Genomic DNA, 27,914 nt, shown 5'->3' on the forward strand with positions numbered 1-27,914 from the left:
TCTTTACTGGATTTGAACAATCGAATTTTTCAAATACGCTATTAAAATTATCAAAATCTTATGAATTTTTACCGGATTTTTCAACCACATTACTACTTTTTTTTGAAAAACTATGAGTTTTTACCAAATTTTTAAAATTTTATAAGTTTTTATCGAACTTTTCAAAAAAATCATGTTTTTTTAATCAAGTTTTTTAAAATTGTATAAATTTTATCGGTTTTTTCAAAAAATTTACGCGTTTTTATAGAAAAAAATCTATGAGTTTTTAACGGATTTATCCAAATATACAATTGAATTTTTAAAAAGTTTACCAGTTTAATTGAATTTTTCAAAAAATCCAAGAGTTATAAACCATATTTGAATTTTTTTTATTAAAGATATTTTGGATAATATGAAAAGGAAAAAAACTTAAATACAATTTTTTAAGTGTGATTTATTTATTTTTTAAAATAAAAATATGATAAATATATAATTTTTTTCTTTATATATATAATTTTCTCTTATTTTTATTCTTTAAAAAATATTTAAGTATATTTAACATATTTTAATTGAAGAAAAATATTAATCACACACCTATAGAGTGGTATCTAAATATTATGCGGGATTAAATTTTATAAAATCTATATTTTGCGAGATATTGGGGGTTGGGCTTTTAATTGATTGAGCCGGAAAACAAAACCACAGAATCCTAGACTATGTTATGCCTTTAAATACCAAGACTCCCAGCAGAAGTAGCTCATAATTCCTCCAGAATCCCTTTCTGCAATGGTCTCTTTTCTTTGTCTCCCCGTTTTTAGTTAATTTGATACACCGGTGGGTGGTAAATCTGACTGAATTTTCATTTGAATTTGATACACAGGTTGCAATAAATCTCAAAGCCGACGGCAACAGTGAATCCGATGATATCTACCTGGAGCTCTTAATCAAGGTATTTTTAAGCTGAACTGTTCTCAATTACTTGTTTTGATTTTTAAAATTGTATAAGTATGTGTATTTTTATGTATTACACAGCTATATCGCATTCTAAGGAAGGTTGATAGCAAGTTAAATGAGGCTATACTCCAGCAATTGATCATTAGTAAAGACAACCAACTTTCAACAATTTCTTTGACACGGTTGATCGATGCCTTGAAGGACAAGGTTTGTTGCTTTGTATGATGCTTAGCAGTGGCGGAGTCAGAAATTTTGAAAATTTTGTCCTCCCTTAATCGGGGAGTATATGTCCTGAATTGCTGGGCTGTAGCTCCGTCCCTACTCCTTAGTTTACACGTAAAAGTTGTTTTGTTTGTAGTTTCATTAACTCTTTATATGTTGTTATTTTCTTTTAGGAGGGCAAAATTGGTGTTGTTGTAGGTGTTGTAACTGATCTTGATTCTACAGTATATGATGTCCCAGCCATTAAAGTTGCAGCAATATCTTTCACAAACATGGCACGTACCCGGATTGAAAGTGCAGGTGGTGAATGCATTATATTTGAACAACTCTACTCTGGGGATATATTTGGACATAACTCGGTAATGTTATGTGTTCGATTTCATTACCTTTATTGTTGTGCTGATAAAACATTTCTTTTTAATATTTCTTTTTAATATTTTGTTTAATTCAGGTGCTTGTAACGGAGTCAACAACATCTTGGTGGCCGGACCTCTCCTCTGAGGAGGACTAGTATACAGGAGAAAGACAGTGTGATTTTAATAATTATTATTTGTTTTCCTAATGACAATGGTTTTCTTTGGAATTTAAATAAGTTTTTATTGGTTTAATTTATGAGTTTAATGATTAAGCATCTATTTTTTTAGTGCAAATATGAGATTTTTTAGTGCAAGTCTCCCTATAGACTAATAGATTAACGTATAAGGAAAAAACATAATTCAAATTATAAATTCAAATTAGAGTTTCTTAGAACAAGAGTGAGTCTTTGCCATATTCATTGAAGAACAAGAGGGAGTCTTTGCCATTTGAAAATCTGATTTGGCAAAAGAATTTGCATTAGAGGAAAACTAAAGGCACATGATGGTTTTGTGGTTGATTGGTGGTGAAGCTAAGAATCATAGGCAGAACATATTGAACTTGTCAAGAATTTTCTGTTTAGATGCTGGTGAAAGAGGTTGAATTTGAAGCTTCGAGAAGCAAGGTTAAGAAATACGATTCACTTCATCTCTCCCTCCATTGTATCTGATCCAATGTGGAATTCCAAGTTTGATGATGGTGGGTTCATTCTTGTCTAAACTTGCAATTAGTCTTCTACACTCTTCCAGTCCAAAGTTACACTTCTGTTTTTACTCACTCACTGACATCTTCAAGTTGATGATTGTGATTTGGTCGAAGTAATGTTTTAAAACCCGGACCGATTATCGACCTGGTAAACTCACTGGATTATTGGTCGGACTAGTGGGTCACTGGTTAGATCGTATGAATTTTAACTCGATAGTTTATATAAAATAAAAAAAATAAATAAAAAATGTTCATTACGTTAAATTTATAATTATAATTTCTTTATAAATAAAATATCTTACGCAATAGTCTAATAATTATATTTTTTTAAAAATAAAATACCTTACGCAATAGTCTAATAACATAAAAAACTATAAATTCATATAATTTAGAATACACAAAAAATTGGCATCATCATGAATCATGATTCATTCTTATATTTATATTTATAAATCCCAATTAGTGGAATGGAACAAGGGTCCCACAAACTTGGAGGGGCGGGCGGCCTGGGGTTAGGGGCGGGCGCCCTTATGTCTTTGGGTGAGTGCCCTGAGCCGTGGATCTTGATAAAGGGACGGGGGCTCATGTTATATGTAGTACTCCTTCCAACTAGGTACCTTTTTCTTGCTTTTAACATAATCTTAGTGACACTTAAATAAATTCAGTATAGGTGAATGAAATTAGAATGAACAGGCAAATGAATTAATTAGCATAATGTAACAGATATATATTAGTATGAATCAATTTCAGTGGTAAGTATTAGTATAACATGAAATAGCAGTAGTAATGTAACTTAATTTAGCAGGTATAAATAGTAACAATTAAAAACAACAGAGTAATATTCTTAACAGGCTTTGTAGTCTTTGCATAATTGTTAGCAGTGTCCTTTTAAATTAGTAGAATTGCTTCCAATGATATAATAGTAGCAGACCAAGAAATAAAATAGATAGCAGACAGAAACATGTGACGAGTAGAATAATATTAGGAGTGTTTCCAGAATGACCTGCTAACCGTTGTTTCTTATGACGTATTTGCGATGTTTGCGTAGACTGATGGTGTGGATTTATTATTGATGAATTGTTGTCGTTGATTCATTGTTGTGATATATTGCGGCGTTGTGATGCAATGAACTTTTGTGAGTTATTATAAGTGCAGGAAATAAAGTTTTTATTGAACTTTTTAAAAAATCTATAAGTTTTTATCCAAGTTTTCAAAATTTTATGAACTTTAATCGAATTTTTAAAAAAACTATGAGTTATTTTAATCAAGATTTTAAAAAATTGTATAATTTTTATCGGATTTTTCAAAAATTTTACGAGTTTTTATAGAAAAAAATCTATAAGTTTTTAACGGATTTATCCAAATATACAATTGGATTTTTAAAAAATTTACCAGTTTAATTGAATTTTTCAAAAAACCCAAGGAGCTATAAACCATACTTGAATTTTTTTTTTTATTAAAGGTATTTTAGATAATATGAAAGAAACAATTTAGATACAATCTTTTTAGGTGTGATTTATACTTTTTTTTTTTCAATAAAAATATAACAAATATATAATTTTCTGATACATATATAATTTCTTCTTAGGTTTATTCTTTAAAAAATATTTAAATATATTTGTAATATTTTAATTAAAAAAAAATATTAATCACACCTATAAAATACCAAGAGTCCTAGCCAAAGTAGCTCAAAATTCCTCCAGAATCCCTTTCTGCAATGGTATGCTTCATACGTCTTTAATCAATTTAATATTTTTATTGAGTAATGAATGTATCTGGTGTACATGATTTTTATTTGAATTTGATACATAGGGTACAATAAATCTCAAAGCCGACGGCAACAATGAATCCGATGATATCTATCTGAAGCTTTTAATCAAGGTATATCGCCTTCTAGTAAGAAAGCTTAGGAGAGAAAGCAAGTTCAATCGTGCTGTACTCGATCAATTGATCATTAGTAAAGACAACCAACTTTCAACAATTTCTTTGACACGGTTGATTGATGCCTTGAAGGACAAGGTTTGTTGCTCTGTATACTCACCTAAAAGTTGTTTTAATTGTAGTTTCATTAACTCTTTTTATGTTGTTATTTTCTTTTAGGAGGGCAAAATTGGTGTTGTTGCAGGTGTTGTAACTGATCTTGATTCTATCGTACATGATGTCCCAGCCATTAAAGTTGCAGCAATATCTTTTACAGCAACAGCGCGTGCCCGGATTGAAAGTGCAGGTGGTGAATGCCTTATATTTGACCAACACCCCTTTGCTGATATCTCTGGACATAACTCGGTAATGTTAATCTCTTCGATTATTTCAATAGTAACTGGTATTTCGTTCGGCCTGAATTATAAGCAAATATTCTGTTTTTAGATTTATTGAGTAACTAATATATTTCTTTTTAATCTTTTGTTTAATTCAGGGCCTTGTGATGGAGTCAACAACATCTTGGTGGCCGGACCTCTCCTCTGAGGACTAGTATATATAGGAGAATGACAGTGTGATTTTAATAATTATTATTTGTTTTTTTAATGACAATGCGAGTCAATTTTGATTTTAATAATTATTATTTGTTTTCCTAATGACAATGCGAGTCAATTTTAATAATATTTATATATCTGTCAATCATTCTGTTCAGTCATGTTTTTAGATATGCTTATCCGAAATATTTCTCATTATTTTTGGATATGCATATCCAAATTAATTTTTTTAAAATTTTTTGTGATTTGTTCAGAGATCATCTCCAAAAGATAATTTAGAGTTTTCAAAAGGTGTTTTTCACCTGCATTAAGAAATTCTAAAAAAAAAACTATATATTATGGATTTTAATTCGTATAGTTTTGACACATGGATTTTGAATTTGAATGAAGGACACATCTATTTCATTATATTTTGTTTTGTTTTGAATGAAAATAATTAACAATAAATTGAAGGCTAGAAAACCAGAGCTAAATAAAAAACATTTCATTATTTCAATACAATTCCCAAAAAAAACACCAACTAAACTTTTTAAAAAATGTTTTGGGATCATAAAATGTAACCAACACAATTATACCCTTGAAGATAATAACATCTTAAATTAATTTAAAACGGATTATTATGAAGTTAATATAAAAATAATAATGTTACAACTCAATAATAGGATAAACCAAGAAGAACTACATTTGCAAAATTTCCTTGATTTAATTGCTCCACATATGCTCATAACCATATCCAGAGATAGCTTTAATATTGCAAATAATGAAAAAATAACACATACACAAAACACTAATACACCTTTGTTTTCCAAATTTACTTGATTTTCTATCACCTTTTCAACCTCATTCCTGCAATATTTAAATAAAAAAAATTAATTAATTATATAATAAAAATCATCATAATCCAACTATCTCAAATACTTAATTTTAAATGATAAAAATCATTTTATAATTTAATTATTTCAAAACATTTCTCAGAAAATATAGTCAGATGGTATGAATTGAGACGCTGACGTATTATGAAATTTTGAAAGATAAAAATCATATTATGATTTAAATATTTTGAAAATTTTCTCGAAAATATAGTCAGGTGGTATGAGTTGAGACGCTGAAGTGTTATGAAGGAAGTTTTAGAACTCGATTTTATCTTTAAAGAAACCTAACTCGCCAGATTAGCCCTAGAGGCGCACCAAATCAAGGCCGACTACTAAATATCGTAAACTCACCTCAAAACCGCATTGTCTCTAAGTATATGATTCAATTTCTCAGAAAAATGGAACTTCCAAGAATCAAGATCTCTAACATCTTTCATCTGCAAAGAAAAAAAATTATTACTAAAATGAATATACAAAGAAAAATCATTGTGAAGTTTCATAATTTATATGTAAAAATAATAATGAAGGAAGAAATTTAACATACTATAGTTTCTTGTCTGGCAAGGAACCTCCTGATGTCCTCTTTGATCATCTGCAGAACTATATCGGTTTCGCTTACCTCTTTGCCATACTCTTTCAAAATTTTAACGTATCTAGAATTTAAGTCCTCTAAATATTGCTCCAAAACCGACAAATTTACGTCGAGATAACGTACTTTCTGCATTAGAATCTTTAGGACAGTATCCCCTGGCATCCTGCCAACTTGTTGACGGGTTTCCTCGATCGGATCGAGAGTATTTCTATTTACAGTTTCATCGTTCGCAGAAGAGGTTTCTGCAGTAGTAGTATCAGAACCGATTTTCCAAATATCGTCATTATTATCATCGTGCTCGAACGAGTTACGATCGGACGGTGATATTGCTACCTTCTTTTCACCGTTTTCTTGAGCATATATCAAATCCTCAAGCATTTTCTCAACGGCGTCAACTCCGTAAACTTCAACTATGCTCAATGTGCAATAAAATTCGAATCCGTAATGACTTTGAAGATTCAATTTTAGATATCGAACCCATTTTGGTTCCTGAAGAACAAACCGTTGCGCCTGTTTCACATTCGAGGCAGTGAAATTTCCGAGAAATATCCAAACATCGGTCGGGTAAACCAAACTACCATGCAATTCAAAATCTTTCAAGTTAGAAGAATAATGCTCAAAGTTAGCAATTTCTATCGTATCCACCAAAGTTTCTTCGGCAAGTTCTATAACAACGAATTTCTCTTCCGTAGAACACGGATTCCGAAGATATTTGTCTTTGTCTCTTGTTAAGATATTCGAAGCTCCTTTAGCATCTTTGTTAGAAGCTAAAACTTTTGCACCTTTCGACGAAGAAGCGTAATTGTATTCATCGCCACCCGGCTCTACTCGATGTATTACACTTCCGGATGGACTAGTACTCCAATTAATTTTAGAACTAACCGCCCTGCTCTTGAACTCATCGAGACCGAGCGGCACAGCTGCAGACAACCGATCAATCTTCTTAACAGAAGATTCAGATCTTTCAACTTCATGTTCCTTTCTGATCGACAAAACGTACTTTTCTTTACCGCTGTGCTCAAAATCGTCCATGTTTTCTTTGTCGAAAAGCGACTCACCGATAAAATCATCAGTTTTAGCTTCTTCAGAGCATAAAGTATTAGAAGGAGTGTAAGAATCAATCCCTTTAGTCAAATATTCATCATCGGATTCGGAGTTTTTATGCTTCCTGTGCTCATTTTCTTTGACTCGAACTTCTCTAGAAACATCTGCATATAAAGAATTACACATGCATTCAATCACGTCGCGCGACGAAGGTAATTAGGGAGATATTATAGGAACTAATTTAAACAAAGTGATATAAATTATAATGATGAGATATGATTGTGTAACATATGGATCACCGATGTCAAACCAGAAATTTCATCGCGAGTCCACCAAGATCACGGTTCTCGAACCCTATGCGGCTAACAAATCCTCCGTCCCCTAACAAATAAACTACTAACATTTTCCTATGACAAGAAATCAACTTTAAAAGATCGAATCTAGAAAACTATCACATTGGCCTATTAACGCAAAAACTCGCGCAATTCAATCACAAAACAAGGTCATGTATCCGTGTCTCGAAAACTTAAAGGATCAGACTAAGTTCAAACTCCGGCGAACGAGAAAATATACTAACATTTGTCTATAGCAAAAAAAGCACCGAAAAAAAGGCGATCGGGAAATAAAAGCTACCTCGATATCCATTGCCGGAACTGATCCATAAGCTGAAGAGCAAAACAAGTCCCCACAAAACAAAAACCAAAGACAAAGAAACTTTATAAACACAGTTTCTTCCACTTGCAGCTTTCTCTATAGCTCTTCTTTGTAAAAGAGCTTTACGCGATCTCTGCATTGTTCATCAATCCAATCCAATTCACTTCAACTTCCCTGCAAAAAAAAAGTGCTTAAATTTTTCAATTACATGTAAAAGTGCTTAAATTTTTCAATTCTAAAGCAATCTTCAAGTCACAAAAAAAATCACAAATCTTAATAGTAAAGCAAAAGAATAACCTTTATAGCAAAATGAAGCAAATGTCACCAGAAAGATGATGACAGCAAAACTTCAACCCAATTTCCCAATTCAATTCAATCCAATCCAATTCAATCAGCAAAAAAAAAAAAATCCTAAAAAATCAAAATGACCCAAAATTCAATTTGAATCAAAATTTCAACTTTTCCAAAAAAACAATAAGCATGCAATAAAGGGTCATCAAAAAACATTGAATTCAACAGAAACATAAGAAATTCAGATGTAGAGTTGAAAGAAACATTGAATTGTGACCTTTTTGGGATTGAAGATGAAGAAAAGTGATGAACTTTAATTGAGAATCATTGAGATGAGTGAGATAAGCAAAGAAAAACAGTAATCCAGGTTGTCTTCAACACTGTCTGTTTTTTGTTCTTGTTTTAAATTCAAAAAATGTTTTTTTTTTTATCTTCTTCTTGTCTTTTTTTATATATGACAACGGAAAACGTTACTGTTGCTGAAAGTAATATATTTATTCAATTTTAAAGTATATTTAATGGTAAAAAAAACTTTATTTGATTTTGTAACCAAAAAACAAAATGGTCAAAATAATATTTCTTTTGAATAGGATAAATATGTTTTTTAATTAATTAATTGGATAATATAAATATTTTTTTTAAATAGTAGTAAGTTAGAATTTTCTATTTCAATTATATTTTTAGGATTAGTTAATATATTAAAGTGGATTTATTTGATAAATACTTTTTTAGGGCAAAAAGAATATATTAATAATGAGGAGAAACATGAAATTATTATTTTTTTTATTTTTTTATGTTTTATATACATTTAATAATGACATGATAAGAAATATATTATATTTAAATTATAAAATTATCTTTGTTAAAAATTAGTTAGACTTTTATTAAATAATTTTTATATTTTAAATTTAATAAAAAAATTAAAAAATATACTTAAAAATAAAACTTTGTATGATTTTTTCACAAAAATGGTAAAAATAATAGAAGAAAATTTATATACAATTTCTTATGTGTGGTTTATACTATTTTCTAATTAAATTATGACAAATGTATAATTCCCTCTACACATACTATTTTGAACAGGATAAATATGTTTTTTAATTAATATATTTTTTTTTGTAAATAGTAGTAAGTTACAATTTCTATTTCAATTGTATTTTTATAATTAATTTATATATTAAATTGGATTTATTTGATAAATACTTTTTTAGGGCAGAAAGAATATATTAATAATGAGTAGAAACATCACAATATTATTTTATTGTTTTATATGTTTTATATATATTTAGTAATGACATGATAAGAAATATATTATATTTAAATTATAAAATTACCTTTGTTAAAAGTTATTTAGACTTTTATTAAATAATTTTTATATTTTAAATTTAATAAAAAATAAAAATATACTTAAAAAAAAAGACTTTGTTTGATTTTGTAACAAAAAAACAAAATGGTAAAAGCAATATTCCTTTTGAAGAGGATAAATATGTTTTTTAATCAATTGATTAGCTAATATAAATATTTTTTAAAATAGTAGTAAGTTAGACTTATATTAAATATCTTTTTTATATTCAAATTTAATAAAACATAAAAATGTACTTAAAAATATAAGCATGATTAAATAAATTTTAATAATTTAAACAAATCAATGCCTGTTTGTTTCAACTTTAAAAAAATAGATTTTGCAAAACCGTTTTTTAAAATATTATAAGTTTTTTTAATTGTTTTTTTTAAATTGAAACATTATTTTTTACATCCTATAACTTAAATAAACTTTATTAAAAAGCAAAACATAATAAAATCACAATTTTTTCAAAAAGAGGTATTTCAAAAATGATTTTTTTTATAAAAAATCTATTTGAAATAGTTTCAAAATTAAGTGATTTTGAAATTTTGATATCCAAAAAAAATTTTGATAAAAAGATAAAATACCTAAAACAATATTTTAAGAATAACTATTCACGCAATTTTTTATTTGAAATTTTTATAAAAAGTTTTTTTAGTACTTTTTTTTTACACAAAATTATGCAACACTATAAAAATCATTTAAATAAAAAACAAAACAAACGGGCCATAAATAATCAAATTCAACTTTTATTTAAAAAAAGAGGAAATACTAACTAGTATCGTTAGAGTACTCTTTAAGTGATTAAAATACTAAATCTTTTTATAAAAGACACTTTTTAACAAAATTTATTTAAGAAAATATTACATATATTTATAAATAAATGTATAAAATAAAATCATTAAGAATTAAAATTATTTGATTTAATTAAAAAAGAGCGGACTTAAGACGAGATGGGCTGAACAAATAGGCGATGGATATTTTGGCGGACAGCGGGCTTTGGCTGAGCGATCTTTGACCGGCGGCAGATTTTGACGGAGCGAGCTTTGGTGGGCGGCGGGTCCAAAATTCCACCCAACCTGCCAATTTTTAACCGGTGCATAAACTGGCCCGGCCTGTGTATTCCCACCTCTAGCTACCAGACAATCAATAAGTAATGAATAAATAATGAATATATTTAACTTTTTTCTAGATTAGGCTTAATTTCTTTTTTATATTAATTTCATTGTTCATCTTATTCTTTTAATTTAAATATATATATATATATATATATATATATATATATATATATATATATATATATATATTAATATTAATATTTTAACTCTTTAAGATGTATTATTTTACGTGTTACATTTGTTTTTTATTTAAAAAAACTAAAATATATTAACGACAAAACAATCTTTCAAGCACAAGATGTATTAGAAGAGCTGCCCAAAAATACAACCACTCACTTCAGGTAACGACAACCGAAAATCTATCCTAGCCACCAGTGCCTAGGATGCACTAAAGCGGATTAATCCTCCAACCCTGATACTCAACTCTAAAAAAAGACTTGTGAGTCTTTAACCACCAGAAGGCATGGATTTTAACCTTATCACACATAATCATCTAAGATAGACTCTTATTCTGGAAAAACGCATTGGTATCTCGTTTTCCAAATGAACCAAATAGTTGCTACCTAAATAATATGTAACACCTGGATGCATTTTTTCTCCAACCATCAAACGACACAAATTGGTCATAATGATCCTTACAATTTCCTTGAAAAATCGACTAAATCCCCAACTACCTAGACAAAAACAACCAAAGATTACTATAAAATTCACACCGAAAAAACATATGATCTCGAGACTCGTTTAAGCCACATAAAGATGAACAACTTTGCTCCATTACGCTAATAATATGTCTTTGTATAAAATTGTCTTTCGTCGGAAGTCTTTTACGAAATAACCACTAAACAAAGAGATTAACCTTCAAAGACACCGCTTTCATCCACCAAAGCTTATGGTAACGAACCAAATGATCATCCAAGATCTTTGTCAAAAAATGATATGCGCTTCTTTCATTATAACAATTTGAATAATGAAGTCTCCACACCCACGAATCAGCCACATTAACCTGCAAAACCACATAACTTAGAAGCAAAATGCATTCCCTCACCATCTCTTCCTCCCACGCAAACAACCTCTTACGCCATCTCCACGCGGCTCTATCCACCCCACCCTAAGGAATACATATGTGCGGCTGACACATTCTTATTCATAGCTAACTCGAAAAGCATACTAAAACGATTCATCAACGTCCCTCCTTCTAACCAAGGATCCTTCGAGAACAACGACTCTATGCCATTACCCACAACACGCTCAATATTATTGAGCAACCACCCTCTATCGACCATGTCAACTCCTAGTCTAATCCTATTCACTCTCTGCCACCACACATACCCTCCACCACTCTCATACCTCAACCGCCCTCCTTCCTCTCCATAACGCTGAGCTAACACCCTACAACAAAGGCTTCCCCTCTCCCTCAACATCCTCCAACACCACTTCCCAAATAAAGCCACATTAAACTCCCTCAACCTTCTCACTCCCAGACCTCCATTCTTCTTAGTCAAACAAATAGAATTCCAATCAATCAATGTCATTTCCTCCTATCTTCCCTAGATCCCCAAAAGAAAGCATTAAACAATTCAGGAGTAGAAATGATACCTGCGAGAGCCTTGAATAAGGAAAAGAAATAAACTGGAATAAATGACAGAAATAACTTTATCAAAATCAAGCAACCACCTAACGACAAATTTTGCCTTTTCCACTCAGATAACCTATTTTTAATAGATTTCACCCCCGGGTTTCAAAAACTATGTTTCCGCGAATCTTCCCCAATGGACAGTCCCAAATAAACAAATGGAAGACTTCCCATCTTACAATTTAACACTAAAGATGCCTCTTTTAATTAAAAATTAGAAATATTAACTCCCACCAACATACTCTTATGAAAATTCACTTTTAACCTCGAAATGGATTCAAACAACAAGAAGACCGCTTTTATAACTCTAACATTCGACTTACATTTGTTAATTAGATGAAAAAGATTAATGTAATATATTTTTAAAAAATTAAAAGATTAATATGTATAATTTTTAAGTTAAAAGATTAAAATAAACTTAAATTCCTTTTATTTATGATATACCGTAACAATACTAAGAATTGAAACTTTTTATTTTCTCTTAATTAATTTGATGACTCGTGTCAAGTATCATGTAGGTTATCTCCTATATAAATTTACGTACTTTTATAAATATAAAAAGTTCTTTTTTTTTTTACTAATTTTAATAAAGAAAAACTAATCATACTTGCACTTAATCACATATTTTAAAAGATGCATTTTTATGGGGAAGAATGATATCTAAAACTGAAATTTAAATGATAAAGTATGGACCGTAGTAGAAGGGTGTAATCAAAGACCAATTAATTAAAACTAATTATATATTTTTGAATGACATCTATACTTAAGAAATTCAAAAGATAAAAATATTGAACTAATTATATTTTGAATAAAAATACTTCCACACTAAATTTTCAATAGTATTGATCTTCGAGTCGATCTTGTTAGGAACTAATAAAACAGTATAGTACTCCTTTTGAAACAATTTTTGTTAAATAGGTTCAAATAAGTGATCTTCCAATTTCAAATCTAAAATGTTTCCACCGGTTGTACTTTTATTGGATTGCTTAAACTAGATTGTATAAATAACAACGTAACTATTCCTACACCACTTTTTTACACAAATACTCTCTCCGTCTCAAAATAAATGTCGTTTAAGGTTGTTATACACAGATTAAGAAAAGTAATGATTGAATCCATAAAAATAATATTTTTACAAAATTACCCTTAATTACTATTGGTTGTTATATATTGTTATGACTTGAAAAGAGTGTAGATAAATAGTAAAGTTAGTAAAAGTTAGTTAATATTACATTAGAAAAGTAAAGAGACAATTATTTCGAGACAATTTTTTATGGCTAAAAAAAATACTTATTTTAAGAGTACTTATGTTGTATATCTATCAAAAACACAACTAAAGTAGTGGTTTATAGTTTGAGTACCGATTCTTGGACTAGCATTCAAATCCCTTTTGATTATGTCTTTGGTTATCAACAAGGATTATATGTAAGGGGCACAATTAATTGGTTTGTCAAGTGGAATAACAGTCAACTACCCTTTATTATTTCTATTGATTTGGATAAGGAGTCTTATCAAAAAGTTTTTCTGCCTGATGAGATAGATGATCATAACTTGAAATTTAACTTGTATGAGTTTAGGGATTGTTTGTTCATAATTTTTGACCATGATGTTTGGGTCATGAGAGAACATGGAATTAAAGAATCTTGGACTAAATTGTTCGATATTTCTAATTTGCTAGATCCTTCTAGCGTGTCTTCTCTCTTGCTAAGGACATTAAATATTTTTGAAGATGATCAAGTGATGCTAATGTTTAAGAAGAGTTCGGAATGGAAGTTGATGTTTTACAATTTTAAGAATGGTACTTTTAAAGTTGCTACTATGTTGGACTATTTACATTTGTGCGTTGAGAGTTTGATATCACCCTCTTCTTAATGCTAGGATGTTTCTTGAGAATTTTAACCCCAACTAATACTCAGCCATGATTTTACGTGCGATTTCATGGATTATATTTTATTTTATATAATTATTTTTAGTTGATATTTAGCTTGGTTCTTAATTTGATACTTATTAGTTATGGTTTCTTGAATATATCTCTAAGATCGGACTATCACTAAAACAAGTCAGCATCCACTTACTTTATTGTTGTTCTGATATTCAGATTTTAAGTGAGTTATGTGACGCAAATGTATTGCACATGTTGATGGAAATTTTTTGTTAGATTGCAAATGTTAATGGCAAATGTAAGACATATGATGTATGGACAAAATGTTGAATAATTAATAATCAACACGCTAATAAATTAAGTGTAGCAAAATAATGATGTTGCGTAAAGTAAGTGTAGTAAAAATAATGATGTAGCGTTCGAAATGTTGTAAGTTATTTCGAAAGACTATACGAATAAGGGTCTTGCTAACCAGTGCCCTCAAAGCACTCTTTAAGCATATTAAATAAAGAAAATATTCTTTATAAAAATCAATATTTCGATTTCCAATGCATTTTTAATGTATTGAATACACGCATTTTTAAAAAAACATACTACTTTAATCACTTAAAAAGTGCCCTAAGAGCATTCACATCCAAAGAACTCATTTTAGTTCTTTAAATGAATCCTATTAAATTTTTAATATTATTTCATACATTTCAATCATCTACATTTTTTAAATATCCATCAAAATCTGTAAAATGAGTCCCATTAAACTCACTTTATATCTCACAATTAATTACTACATATACTTTTTCAAGTTTGTGTACATGCTTTGAAGATCAATTTATCCATGAAACTCATAAAGGCCTAGGTAATAGTAAAGAAACGGTTCAAAAATGCCGATAATGATGCTCTAAGGGCATTAGCATTTCTCTAAGAATAATTATTAAAATTCACTTGGTGTACTATAAAGTTTTTATTCCTATTTATGCATATCAGAATTCAGTTTTTATATAAATATTAAAAAATCAATTTTAAGTGATCATAGAGGACAAATTTTTCAAACCTATATCATATACTTCCTTCAGTCCCTAATTCGTTCAACAACTAATATAATTCCTTCAACAACTAGTTTATCTAACTTACATATAAACAAAATACAACTAAATAAAGTTGATTTAACCACTATTATTATGTTACAACTTGATAAAACCAAGTTAGTGTTACAATATCTTATTTTTTTGGAAATTTTCCAATTAACATTCATAATTAAAAAAATTACACTTCAAAATATTGCAGTATTACCCCAAAAACAAATATGTAGGAAAGATATAGAATTCAACAAGATATAATGTCATATACAAGAAGCCATTGAGTAGCTTCAAAAATTCGACCCCAACACACTTATACATACATACATACGTGCATAATACATTCATACATACATACATACATGTTTCATACTAAAAGGTTTTTATGATATTACAAACATTATTGCAATTTCACACTACATCAAATCAAAGTAATTTGTCGAATTCTTTCTTCATCTCATACTCATCACAGGCCTCAGAGTTATAGCAGGAGCTGGCAGAGATGGTCGCACCACAGGAATACGTTTCACAACTGAAAATGCTTCGTTGAGACGTGCTACACGACCCATGAGCTGAGCTACCTTCTGCTAAAAGTGTTATAAGTGTACCTCAGAAACTTAACAATGTTATAAAAATTCTCAATGAATGCAGCATATTAAAATGACACTAAAAAACCTGCGAGTCTAATAATCATCAGGCCATAAAATCAAGGTCAAAACATACAGATAATATCACAAGTGTATGGTGTTCTATGTGCATATTTCTGCTAAAAACATTATAACAAGATAGAACAAGGCAAAACATATTTTTTGTGGGGCCTGTTTTTTCCTTCTAATTATACCCTTTTCAGTTTTTGTTTTAAACTTCAACTTATCTTTTGTCACTAACTCTTCCAGTTTTTGTTTTAAACTTCAACTTATCCTTTGTCACTAACTCTTATATAACAGTTTACCTATCTCGTTCATTTCATTATCTTCTACTATTTTATAAATAATTTAGAGTAAAATTATTAAGCAAAAATAATAATATAGTTTATATTTTCACATATGTGCGTACTAAAAAGTGGACATCCCGTGCCCGCCTTGACGCTAGTAGACACTTGTGTAAAGGCAGTTCCGGTTAGTTATGTATAGTCAAATGTCAACCAAAACCAGAATACTTTAAGCAATGAAAAACTATAAAATAATTATATACTGATTGATGGCTCTATAGAGATTTACTTCAGACAGGCATAAAGGGCATAATCTTGGGGTATTTCAACATCTATGCCTGGCGGGTGTAAGCTTGCTGAATTTGGAGGAAACTGTATGGTTTACCTTCAGTTCTGTTATAATACTGTAGGTGGGTGTATTGCAATATGCAACCGTCACCAAATCTGAAATTTATAGTGAAAATAAGACGTGCCAATTTAGGGCATGGCCACTAAATGAGCATTGGAAAATTGTCAAAGTGCATTCTAGTTTAATGCAAGCCCCTCCGCGGACTCACCTTGCTTTACATGTCTTTTGTGATGCCTATAGAGCATCAGGCCAGTGTTATTGAATATCCAAATGGTAAATATTGGCCGATATTGCAGGTTTTTCCCGCCATACTCCACTATGACAGCGCCGCTTTGCGCTTGGCGGAGGGTGTGGCGGGATTTTGGCTCACCGCCATGGATCACCGTCTGCCATCGACAATACTGGCAGTGCTATCGACTATCGGCCATAGCGAATATCCGTGGCAGTTTTTGGGCTCCACGATGGTAAATATAGGTTCATATTGCGAGTTTTCCACCATAATCTGCTATGACGGTGCCACAACGCGGACGACATGGCAAGATTTTAAACCTCGACCAATAGCACTGGACCCTGAAGAAAGATACTCTATTTGAGGGTCTTGCATTCATCAGGTGAAATAATTTAGAATCAGTCTCTTCTTACTGAATTACCGGTCCATGTTGCAGTTCCAATCAACTACTATGACAGTCAAAGTATTGTCTCCATGTGCCAACTCAAGATCCTGTTATTCATTCCCAAACAAAACACGTGAAACGAGGCATCATCACTATCATGAGAAGTTGCTGAGTAAATCCCCGATTGGGCCTCGTATACCATAACATGAATGAACAAATAGCATATATACTGAGCCTCTCTGATTAGGCAACAACACTTCATTCTCTGTTTCAGTGACTGAATTAGTTTTGTTATGCAACTATAAAAGATGTGTTTTATCATTTATGCAATACTATCATGTATTTGTATATTACTAAGTACTAACCACGACATAAGGGTTACTTTTTTGTTATAGGAATTTTCATTATAAGTCTTTTATTAGTATATGAGAGTTACTTCCTATTCTTTTTTAATCAAATCACAACCATCAATCACATCAAACCATATTCAAAGTCTAAATTATATCCTTTCTCTAACTTTTTTATCTATACCTTAATCATGAATTAACCATAATTAAGTAAACAGCTTTATCAAGCAATCATCCAATAAGCTTCTAGGAAGCTTATCCACCCAAATAAGCTAAAAATAGCTTACCTGTTTTATATTCCAAGTCTACATTGAGATAAAACCAAATACACTCTCCCAAACATCCATTAATATCGAAAAACTATATAAGCTTATATCATGTGATTGGTTTCCCATTTGGAGCATTCAAAATAGATTCTGGAAGTATAGAATTGGTTATGACATGTTTGGCTGTTCTAGAGTAGAATTGATTATGCTTTCAAGAATTAATTCTGCTTGAAGTTAGAATTTGTAGTTTTTGAGTCTAAACGTGATTTTTTTCCACTAAACTTTACTATTCAACTTACTTTTGCAAAAATTTATACAAACATATATCACTTTATCTTTAAATCACTTTTAGCCAAAATCAATTTACTTAGAAACAATTTTCTTCACCGCAGAAACAAACATCCGCGTCATCTAACACAACACTTCAAATTGAAGGTGTATTCAATTTTCAACCGCTAGGACTATGTGTTCACATTCAATCACTTCCATCTTCTCTAATTATTATGAGTGTGTTTACCTTCGATCACTTTCATTTTCTCAAATTATCATGTCTGTGTTTACATTCAATCACTTCCATTTTCTCAAATTATTATTAATCTCTATGTATCCGTGTCAGTATTGTGTCTGGTGTCTGTGAACCATAGCATAATACTACAAGCAACTATAAATCAAAAGCAAATAAGAACAAAAAGATCGACCTTATCATCAAGAGCAAGGTTGAGCTTCAAAGTCTGAGTCTTCCTCTTCATCTTATAAAGCCTCCTCCCCAATATCAAAAGCCCCAAAAACGCAGCAGCAGCCGCAACCGATAACGGAACCGGAATCAAAAGAGGACTCACCCAATGCTTCAACACCTCAAAAGGAACCTTCCACCACACCAATCTCTCATTCTCCCCTTTCACCACTTTCTCTTCCACTTCCTCCTCCACTTTCTCCTCAGAATCACCGCTCAAACCGACTGTATCTGCAACAAACCTATCGGAATCATCGGAAATAACGGAATTATCGGAATCAGAATCATTCCACCGATTATTATTGGAAGATGATTCCGGAGCAATTGGATTAGGGAAAAGCTGATTCGCGACGTAGGAATCGTCGAAGTTCCGATCGATTTCGGAGTTCGAACTGCAACTACTGGAAACCGAATTAACCGAATTAGGGTTTTGATTGAGAGAGAAATGATCGGATCTGATAATGGATGAGGAATTGGGACTGGAGAATTCGGGGGTAGCGGAAACAATTGGTGGTTCGTCGTTGTTGATGAGTTCCCATTCGGTGACTTCGAGTTCTTCTTCGGGTTTTTCAGCCATTGATGCGAACGTGAAATTGAGGGAAGGAAGAATTGGATATTATGACTAGAAGTGGAACCGTAATAAGTGTAGACTACAAGAAAGGTTAAGTATATCTTGTTTAAGTGTAAGTAAAGATGCCCCTTGAAATAGGGACACTTGGAAATAGTAATCACTTTATTACATGTACACACTTCATTGACTAAACGTGCTGTACATTACTAGTAGTAATAATTAGAATTTTGGTGGGGGTGTTGAAAATAAAAACAGGTGCACTTAAGTTTTGAAGGGGAATAAAATGAGTACTACGATCAAGTATTCTCTCAATCTTATATTATAAACAATTTTTTTTTAAAAAATTTATTTAATAATTAATTCTTTTAGATTATATATAGATTAGATATATTAATTATTCAATGGATGTGAAAAGGTAAAATTTTCTTATAATATAAAATGGAGGATGTATTCAAAATCACATTTTTCATAATTGTCATTTAAGTTGTTTTAATAAAATAGATAAAAATTATTTTTATAAATTAGATGTGTTAAAAGTGAATAAATCAAATAAAATTTAGGATGTTCTATATTTAAATTTGCGTCATATAGTCTGATGTGTCTATTCAACTATTAATTGACATCAATATAACTATTTGATCAATACTTTTAACTGTTGAGATTTGGTGCAAGTCTTACACCTGGTGTTAACATATCCTATATATATATATATATATATATATATATATATATATATATATATATATATATATATATATATATATATATATATATATATATATATATATATATATATATATATATATATATATATATATATATATATATATATATTGGTGTTTATCTGGATTTTCATCCTCTGATTTGTGATGTCCTCCGTGTCATCATTGTTGGTCACAATGTTGCTATTATCAGAGCTTGGATTAATATCCTTTTAGTACAGTTTGCTCATATTGTTTTTTTTTGTTATCCTATTTTTATCCACTTTGTTCTCTTTAAACTTATTGATGGTGCTTCTTATGTTTTCATTATGGGTTTCTTATATGTATGATCTTACCACATTTGTTCTCTTTTATAATGACATCCATCTTATTTTCACTCAGATTTTGATATGTATCCTGTTCATTCACAAAGGATCGTACGATTCACTAGGCACCACCACTGTTTGAGATCTCTCAAAAAATAGTTTGAATCACTTGATCATTCTAAGGAAAAGATGGAACATTATCACCAACTAGCGTAGGGACACGCGTTGATCGTTCCTAGTGAAAAATTACCTATCATGAGAAAGGAATTTAATGCAATTATTCCTAAGAGTGATGGTGTCCTATGAATGGCCTCCACATCCACGAATCCAGTGATCGGGCAATGATGTGTATTACAAACCCTAATTTTGCAAAGCCAAAACAAGGGATTGGGAGACAACTATCATGGACTGCCCACAAGGTCCAATAATATAGTAAGAAGGATGTAAAACAATACATGTAGTCCTTTTTTTCCCTCTTTGAGCAGATAATTTCACATGCGAGAGCTTTGCTAGCCATCTAGATCAATTTGACGATTAACCATGATTCACGAATTTTCACTGCTAACCTCTTGTCCTATTTAAGAGGGAAAACACACAATTTTTCAGGCATTCAAATTATTTCTCATTCACACACAAATTTTCAATCTCATACTGATTTAAGCGTTGAAATGTTAACCTTACAAGTCATCTTTTCGTCCATCACATCAGAAGTTCAAAACCAATACAACAAGCATTACATCCTCACTTACCAATCAATGTTTGTTCCACTGTGGAAAGAAAAAAGAAGAAACATAAATTATTACTCTATGTCTTTTATTTTTAATAAAATAATTATTTCAACCTTTTGGCTTATTGTTTCATTCATGTTTGATGTTAAACTTCATTGTTTCTTTAAGTTTTTGAGTTATTTTGCAAATTTTTAAAACCCTTATAGGTTGCATAGATTGTGGTATTGTTGTATGCAATAAGTAATTTGCGCTTTTAATTTGAAGTTTGTGTGAGAGGGGGATTTTCAAAATGTTAGTAGAAAGAGACACATGGTTTCAAATTGGAGTTGTAAGCCTTTGATTTTTTGATTTTGAAAATCAATTTGAAAACCAAAACATATTTGGTAAAGATAAAGTTGATATGTTTTTTACATAATTCCAAAATATTTTCCTACTAAAACTCAAAATTGGAAAATGGGTTTTTGAATTTTTTATTTTTTATTTTTAAATCAAATACACTATCACTAATGGTCACCAACCACTATTTTGACCATCGATGAGATCGACTTCAACAATTGCCGACTATCATTGACCATATTCATACCATTGCTCCAACCATTATCCTGACCACTACCAAATACCAACAACCAGCGACCACCAATACGACAATTGTTAACAACCATCAACCACTATTACGACTATCTTCAATCGTTACTTTATCCACCTATGATATTTAATTTGATTGCCACTATGGTCACCTCTGATCACTTTTGACTACCACTGACCACCACTCATACTAGTGCTCAAACTAATATTCTGACCATCGACAACAACCAACAACCACCAGTATGACTACCAGTATGACTACCACCACGACCATCAACTATCACCACTTTATCCACATATGATATTAATATGACTACCATCAATCACCACTATGAGTCTATGACCACTGTTAATCACCATGTTGACCACCACCAGCCATCATTTAGACCATCCTCGATCACAATTCCATCCATCATCGATCACCAAGCTGACCACAATCAACCACCTCGTCGATCACCCACAATCATCATGATAACCATCATCGATTCCCATTTCATCTACTCGACCACCAATCTAACCACTACTAACCACTATTGTTTATCACTTTAATCATCACTCTAATAACCATAAACCACCACTATTCATCACCACCAACCACCACTCTAACCACCACAAACTACTAAAATATTAATGATCAACAATTACCACTTAAACATGCATTCGCCACAACCACCATTATTAAAATTCTACTACTAAACATGTATATTATATATAAATTGATTATTTTACAAATCTAATGATGTGAATTGTTTGTATTAATATATATTTATTCTAAATATTCATTTTTGGCAATAATACTAATACCCCCACTTAAATTATAAACAAGAACCCCACCCTACAACCCTAATCCACCGCGCGGTCCAAACTCTCCGTGTCTCTCGCGGCTCCTCCTCCTCGATCCGCCCTCACTCTATTTGGATCAACAAATATTCTTCCATCTTCACTCTGTAACTTATTTTCCTCTCTAATTCTTAACACTGCAATTCTAATTGCCATTTTTATTACCTTTATATTCAATTTTGATTGTGCTTTGTACATTTTCCTAGAAAAGTGAACCTTTGAATTTCATTTTCATATCAAAATGGCAGGATGGCAGATTCCGGGGATGCTGGTTTGGCTATGTGTGAACATCGAGAAACATATGAAGGTTTGCAACTAGAAATTCTTATGAAATTTCTTGCAGTTGACTTGAAATATTGGTATTTTCTTATGGTACACCTCAAACCTCTGTAGCACTGACACCTCTGGACACCGACACTTGTGATTACGTTCAACTTATTTATTTTTTAAAATTATTACCGGTACTGCCGTGTCAGTGACTTGTTCCTGATGTATGTGCTTCATAACCTCTAACTTAGTTCTAACATTTTAGCTAATAGAAGTCTCAAACAATGCTCGTAAGAGTATCATATATTCATGTTATAGAAAAGTATTGTGTTGATTCTGGGTATTTCTGTGTTTAGTATTCAGAACATCATTATTGCAGTGTCTTGGGCTCATTAGCAAGCCTAAAAAGATAATGAGCCCAAGACAGTGTAATAATGCTGTTCTGAATACTAAACACACGGAAATACCCAAAATCAACACAATACTTTTCTATAACATGTGTAAAAGGCATTAGTAAATTATCCATAGAGAGAAATATCATCTAAAGCTTTCTAATTACTATAGATTTTTTATGGGTTAATAAATGATTTGTGACAGTGGAACCAAATGATGGGTGTAGATTGCTAGAGAGTTATTCCGGGAGAGAATTGGGCATCTCTTGTCATGACCTTTCTATACAGGAACCATATGAAGGCATGGAGTTTATATCCGAAGACGCTGCTAAAATATTCTACGATGAATATGCCCGACATGTAGGATTTGTCATGCGCGTGATGTCTTGTCGACGCTCAGAAAGAGACGGTAGGATTCTTGCCCGCAGGCTTGGGTGTAATAAGGAGGGTCATTGTGTTAGCATACGAGGGAAACTCGGGCCAGTTCGGAAACCAAGGGCCAGCACAAGAGAAGGTTGTAAGGCAATGATTCATATCAAGTTTGATAAGTCCGGAAAATGGGTGATAACAAAGTTTGTGAAAGATCATAATCATCCATTAGTAGTCTCTCCACGCGAAGTGCGCCAAACAATGGTAGGTTCGCATAATTGTTTTTTAACTGTGTATTCCATCTTTTTTTTTTTTGCTAACATTTCTTTGATTGCTTTCTGCGTTGTTTCTGTTTTAGGACGAGAAGGATAAGAAAATTCAGGAACTAACAACAGAGCTTCGGATGAGAAAACGGTTGTGTGTAACATATCAAGAACAATTAACTTCTTTTATGAAACTTGTTGAAGAACACAATGAGAAGCTGTCTACAAGAATTCGTCAGATACTTGATAATCTTAAAGAATATGAATCCAGAGAAGAGCTTTTGCATCAGACATAGCCCTGCATCATGTGTAAGTGTTCATAATCCACCATGACGCGTAACAACGATGAAACAAATGTTTAGAAAATGAAAGTTGAACAAGCATCAAGCAAGATTATGAGGCAGAAATTGGATTTTCGGGAAATAGTTTGAGAATTATCTTCTCCCTCTAGCAAGAGAGTCAAATAGGGAATGGATTTTGTTGTTGGAAATAGTCAATAATAGTAAGAATTTTGTTGTTGGGAAGGAATTGAAGGCATTAGAAGCTTAGCAGAATTCAATTATTCCCAAAGTTTTCTTGTTAGTTGTTACTATAAAAGTTGAGGAAATTATTGATGATGACCCAATGGCCAATGATGACTATAGGGAGGCCGGGTCTGTTATGAAGATGATGGTGATGGAATGGTCAAAAGCCGAGTCCTTTTCTTTTGTATTTCCATCGCGGTAACGTAACACTGATTGCGGTCGTCGTGGTGTGAACTTTAATATAGTATATTCTAAAACAAAGCTTTTCAACTAAAACAAGTTCAACATAAATTGTTTATTTATACATAAACCAACTACTAACAGCAAAACCAACATAAAAAACTTAGTAACCTTAACTTAGGAATCTCAAGACATTTTAACTTCTACTATCTACATATTACTAAGAAATTGACCAAACTGACAAAATTACCCTTCCTATTAAAAAATATTACACTACAAATTGGACAAAATAGTAATTAACAAATTCACTCTATCACTTTTCTATTGTCCAATGAAAATGAAGACTTTTGCCACATGTCAATTGCAATATTTAGCATTCAACTTTTTCTCCCCAACACACATCTTCTCTCTCTTATTTCAAATTTCTTTCACATTTCATTTTCCCACACTTTCTTACTTTCATTTTAATTTTTCTCCATTTACTTATTATCACAAAAATTATAATCTATTTTTTGATTTTAATAAAATTAAATATTTATTTAACTTACGGGTCACAGTCAACATAATATTTAATTTATTTTAATTGATCACTACACACTTTCTCTATCTTAATTAAAATTTAAAATTTCTCTCACATTTTTTTCACACTTTCTTACTTTCTTTTTTAATTTTTTTCTCTATTTATTTATTACTCCTAAAAATATCTATTTTTTAATTTTAATAAAATTAAAAATTTTGTTTTATCACGGGTCACTATCAACACAATATCTATTTTATTTTAACCAATCATTTTCTTTATTTGAGTGATAATATTTTCTTTTTTTAATTTTCTCCATCTCAAATTTTTTTATGATTATTTAATGCAATTAAATTTATATAATTATTGTTCATTTTATATTTGTATTTAAATATATTTTATATTGCATCAAAGATTTTTTTTTATTTCACGGGTCATTATCAATACAATATCTATTTTATTTTAATCAACAACTACTATTAATTGAGAGATAATTTTTATTTTTAAATGTTAAAATTTCATTTTTTTTTTCTCCAAGTTACAATTTTTTATATATAATTATTTAATATAATTGAATTTATATGATTTTTTTCATTTACAATTAAACAATTCATTTTAAATTAATATGTATCTAATTAAATTTTATACAATATCACACACGGGTATCTTACTAGTTGTTAATAAAATAGTACATGATTCACATAAAAGGAGTGTGTTTGCGATTGGTATTGGTTGGAGAGAAATTAAAATAGATGGAAGGAAAAAAAGGAATTAGTGATAAACTGTTTTTAATATTAAGGAATTAATAATATTTTTTTAAAAAGTATTATGAAAAATTATAAGGTTAACAACCAATGAGGAAGTAAATGAATAAGATAAAATTTAAATATTTAAGTAGTAGTTAAATGTTTAATTAAAGTCCATTAGCTTAAATTTTTTTAGTCATTTGATTCCTTAATTAATAAATATGAAACGAGAAAAGCGATAAAATACAGTTGGTGGACTCATGATGGCTTGGCCTTGTGATGCTACTCTCTCGAGCGATTACATAGGAGTGGACGCATACAATTAACACTTCAATATTCAAGTTATATTCAAGTTAGTAGTTGAGTCTAAAAAAAGTATTCCTTTGATTGTTTCCACACTCTCTCATTGAAAAAACAAAGGAGTGTTATCTAGATCAACCTACATCAACAATGAGAACAACAAAGACAAATTGGTGGGGTATTCTACTAAGAGCTCTTTTCCAACTCTTCCAACACTTTCAATTTTGCAATGCATGCTTCTATTTTTTTAGATAAAAAATCATTTCTTGAAAAATGCTATTTTTTCTTTCCTTATTATACCTACATTTTACTATTTAGATCTAAAAATTACCATAAAAACTAATTTTTATTTTGCTAATTTTTGGGAGAGAGAAAAGACATCTATATAGAAAATAAGTTTTGATGAGATCTCCATATTTAACTAAGTTTCTATAATATTTTTTTAAAAAATTCTTCATTTTCAAAAAAACATAAATATAATATACTTAAATTATTTTTCTTTTATTTAAGAAGTTAAGAACAAAATTATAATTTATTTTTTATAAACCAACTAAATATTTATTTATTTATAATATTTTTTTAGATTTTTAAAAACATTAGCATAAAAAATATTAGTAGATAGGACTCAACAGTTATCCAATTTATTTCAATTTTACGAGTACTAGGTATTTTTTTATACATTTAATTATTATATTTTAACGGGTATCGGACATTTTTCTATATATTTAGATTATAATTTTTTCACGGGTATCGGACATTTTTCTATATATTTAGATTATAATTTTTCACGGGTACCACATTGTTGAAAGAGTATTGTGGTGTACTTTTCGATATTATCGTCTCCACAGGGATTATTGCGATATCACCGCCGTTCTATAGCCTATTTTGTCTTGAGTTAATGTTACTTTAGTTTTAGGTTTGCAAAAGATCATTCAATTCTTTTAGTAGCAAAGAGTAAATTAATGAAAGTTCTAAGTTAAAGAATATGTATCAAGATTCGATTTCATCGACCTAAATTTGTATGTCTCCTTATAAATAGATGCTTATGAACTTGCTAACGATCAATATAATTACGTATCGACACCTATATCGTCCGTGTCCGCAACGATATAGTTAGATTTACCGTAGTGTTTAACCGACGATTTCTCCACCGTTTAAACAATACAAATAACGTTTTAAGGACCGATACTTAGTAAACATCAAACTCTAAATCCATGTCTGCAACTTATAGTTTGAAAGATGATTAGTTAAGTCTAGATACAAACATTGATGTCTCAAACATTTATACCAAAGGAAAAGCTTTAATAACAAACTAAACCATCTATATTGATCATCACTTGTTCATACACATATATTCACAAGAAAAACATACAAAAGGCTAGGAAGATTACATCTTATCTTGATACAAAAGTGGTTTAGCTATCCATGAGAATGGTAGCTTGCACAAGAAGGTAAGGATGAAGATTAACAAGCATCCAATGGCGATTAATCGACGATCAAGGCTTCCAATCTTCAACTCTATATTTGCTACAGTGTATTTTGCTCTTGTTTCTCTCTAAAATATCTCCAACCTCCTTTCAAAGTGATCTGGCCCATAAACAAATAAACAAAGTTTCGCAGACCGCGCTTAGCGCGGTGCAGCCCGCTAAGCGCGCTATCAATAATTGCTCAAACCGCCCAACCGCGCTAAGCGGGCTCCAGACCTCGCTTAGCGCGGAACTCTCTGCCAGAACTTCCTTCTTTTCTTCAAAAGCGCGCTTAGCGGGCTCAACCCCGCTTAACGCGCTACCTCTTTTCAGCAATCCTAGGCTTTGGTCTTGGAACATCTTCAAAGTGCTTTTTTCCATGGTCCCAGCTTCCAATTATCTATAAAAACTACAAAATCCAACATAGATTGCAAAGATAAGAACTATTCAACAATAATATAAATATAAGAATAAATATATACCAAATGACAATAAAATACTACTATTAACCACAAAAAGACTTGAGAGTTACCAAAAATTACCTAAGATATTTACACAAATTGGTAACTAACAACTCTCCCCAACTAAACCTTTGTTTGTCCTCAAACGAAAACAAACACAAAAACAATCAACAAGCAAAACCAAGAGAGCACAAGCTAAGACAAGAACAAATGGGTGGTTCAAATTCCATAAGCACACAAGCAACA

General features: G+C 30.7%; 5 protein-coding genes across 9 annotated transcripts; 3 read left to right on the forward strand and 2 right to left on the reverse strand.

Annotated features, from left to right (window-relative positions):
* Positions 1-631: 631 nt before the first annotated feature.
* LOC131657352 (large ribosomal subunit protein eL18-like) lies at positions 632-1,798 on the forward strand. Its single transcript, XM_058926759.1, has 5 exons — positions 632-768; positions 860-928; positions 1,012-1,140; positions 1,329-1,514; positions 1,607-1,798. Exons 1-5 carry the CDS (start codon positions 766-768, stop codon positions 1,664-1,666), a joined length of 447 nt encoding a protein of 148 aa, XP_058782742.1. The 5' UTR covers positions 632-765; the 3' UTR covers positions 1,667-1,798.
* Positions 1,799-2,092: 294 nt separating this feature from the next.
* LOC131659912 (large ribosomal subunit protein eL18-like) lies at positions 2,093-4,817 on the forward strand. Its single transcript, XM_058929026.1, has 4 exons — positions 2,093-2,134; positions 4,027-4,233; positions 4,315-4,500; positions 4,631-4,817. The coding sequence occupies exons 1-4, from the start codon at positions 2,093-2,095 to the stop codon at positions 4,685-4,687; spliced, it is 492 nt and encodes a 163-aa protein (XP_058785009.1). The 3' UTR covers positions 4,688-4,817.
* A 450-nt stretch (positions 4,818-5,267) lies between these two features.
* LOC131657353 (SUN domain-containing protein 4-like) lies at positions 5,268-8,549 on the reverse strand. Of its 2 annotated transcripts, none has more exons than XM_058926760.1 (5): positions 8,419-8,549; positions 7,830-8,024; positions 6,105-7,360; positions 5,912-5,997; positions 5,268-5,534 (listed from the first exon to the last, which is right to left on the reverse strand). In XM_058926760.1, exons 2-5 carry the CDS (start codon positions 7,987-7,989, stop codon positions 5,306-5,308), a joined length of 1,731 nt encoding a protein of 576 aa, XP_058782743.1. In that variant the 5' UTR covers positions 7,990-8,024; positions 8,419-8,549; the 3' UTR covers positions 5,268-5,305. The 2 variants fall into 2 exon arrangements, with proteins under 2 accessions (XP_058782743.1, XP_058782744.1); XM_058926761.1 differs by lacking the exon at positions 8,419-8,549 and adding an exon at positions 8,148-8,314.
* Positions 8,550-15,420: 6,871 nt separating this feature from the next.
* On the reverse strand, positions 15,421-19,107 carry LOC131593513 (uncharacterized). Its single transcript, XM_058866018.1, has 2 exons — positions 18,398-19,107; positions 15,421-15,776 (listed from the first exon to the last, which is right to left on the reverse strand). Exons 1-2 carry the CDS (start codon positions 19,007-19,009, stop codon positions 15,645-15,647), a joined length of 744 nt encoding a protein of 247 aa, XP_058722001.1. The 5' UTR covers positions 19,010-19,107; the 3' UTR covers positions 15,421-15,644.
* A 3,051-nt stretch (positions 19,108-22,158) lies between these two features.
* On the forward strand, positions 22,159-24,091 carry LOC131657354 (protein FAR1-RELATED SEQUENCE 5-like). 4 transcript variants are annotated; one of them, XM_058926762.1, is made up of 4 exons: positions 22,159-22,290; positions 22,432-22,490; positions 23,048-23,475; positions 23,570-24,091. In XM_058926762.1, exons 2-4 carry the CDS (start codon positions 22,433-22,435, stop codon positions 23,768-23,770), a joined length of 687 nt encoding a protein of 228 aa, XP_058782745.1. In that variant the 5' UTR covers positions 22,159-22,290; position 22,432; the 3' UTR covers positions 23,771-24,091. The 4 variants fall into 4 exon arrangements, with proteins under 4 accessions (XP_058782745.1, XP_058782748.1, XP_058782746.1 ...); XM_058926765.1 differs by having other exon boundaries at positions 22,210-22,290; positions 23,070-23,475; XM_058926763.1 differs by lacking the exon at positions 22,159-22,290 and having other exon boundaries at positions 22,432-22,555.
* Positions 24,092-27,914: the final 3,823 nt, after the last annotated feature.

This window comes from Vicia villosa, linkage group LG3 (genome assembly GCF_029867415.1).
Source record: "Vicia villosa cultivar HV-30 ecotype Madison, WI linkage group LG3, Vvil1.0, whole genome shotgun sequence".
In the NCBI taxonomy this organism is placed as follows: domain Eukaryota; kingdom Viridiplantae; phylum Streptophyta; class Magnoliopsida; order Fabales; family Fabaceae; genus Vicia; species Vicia villosa.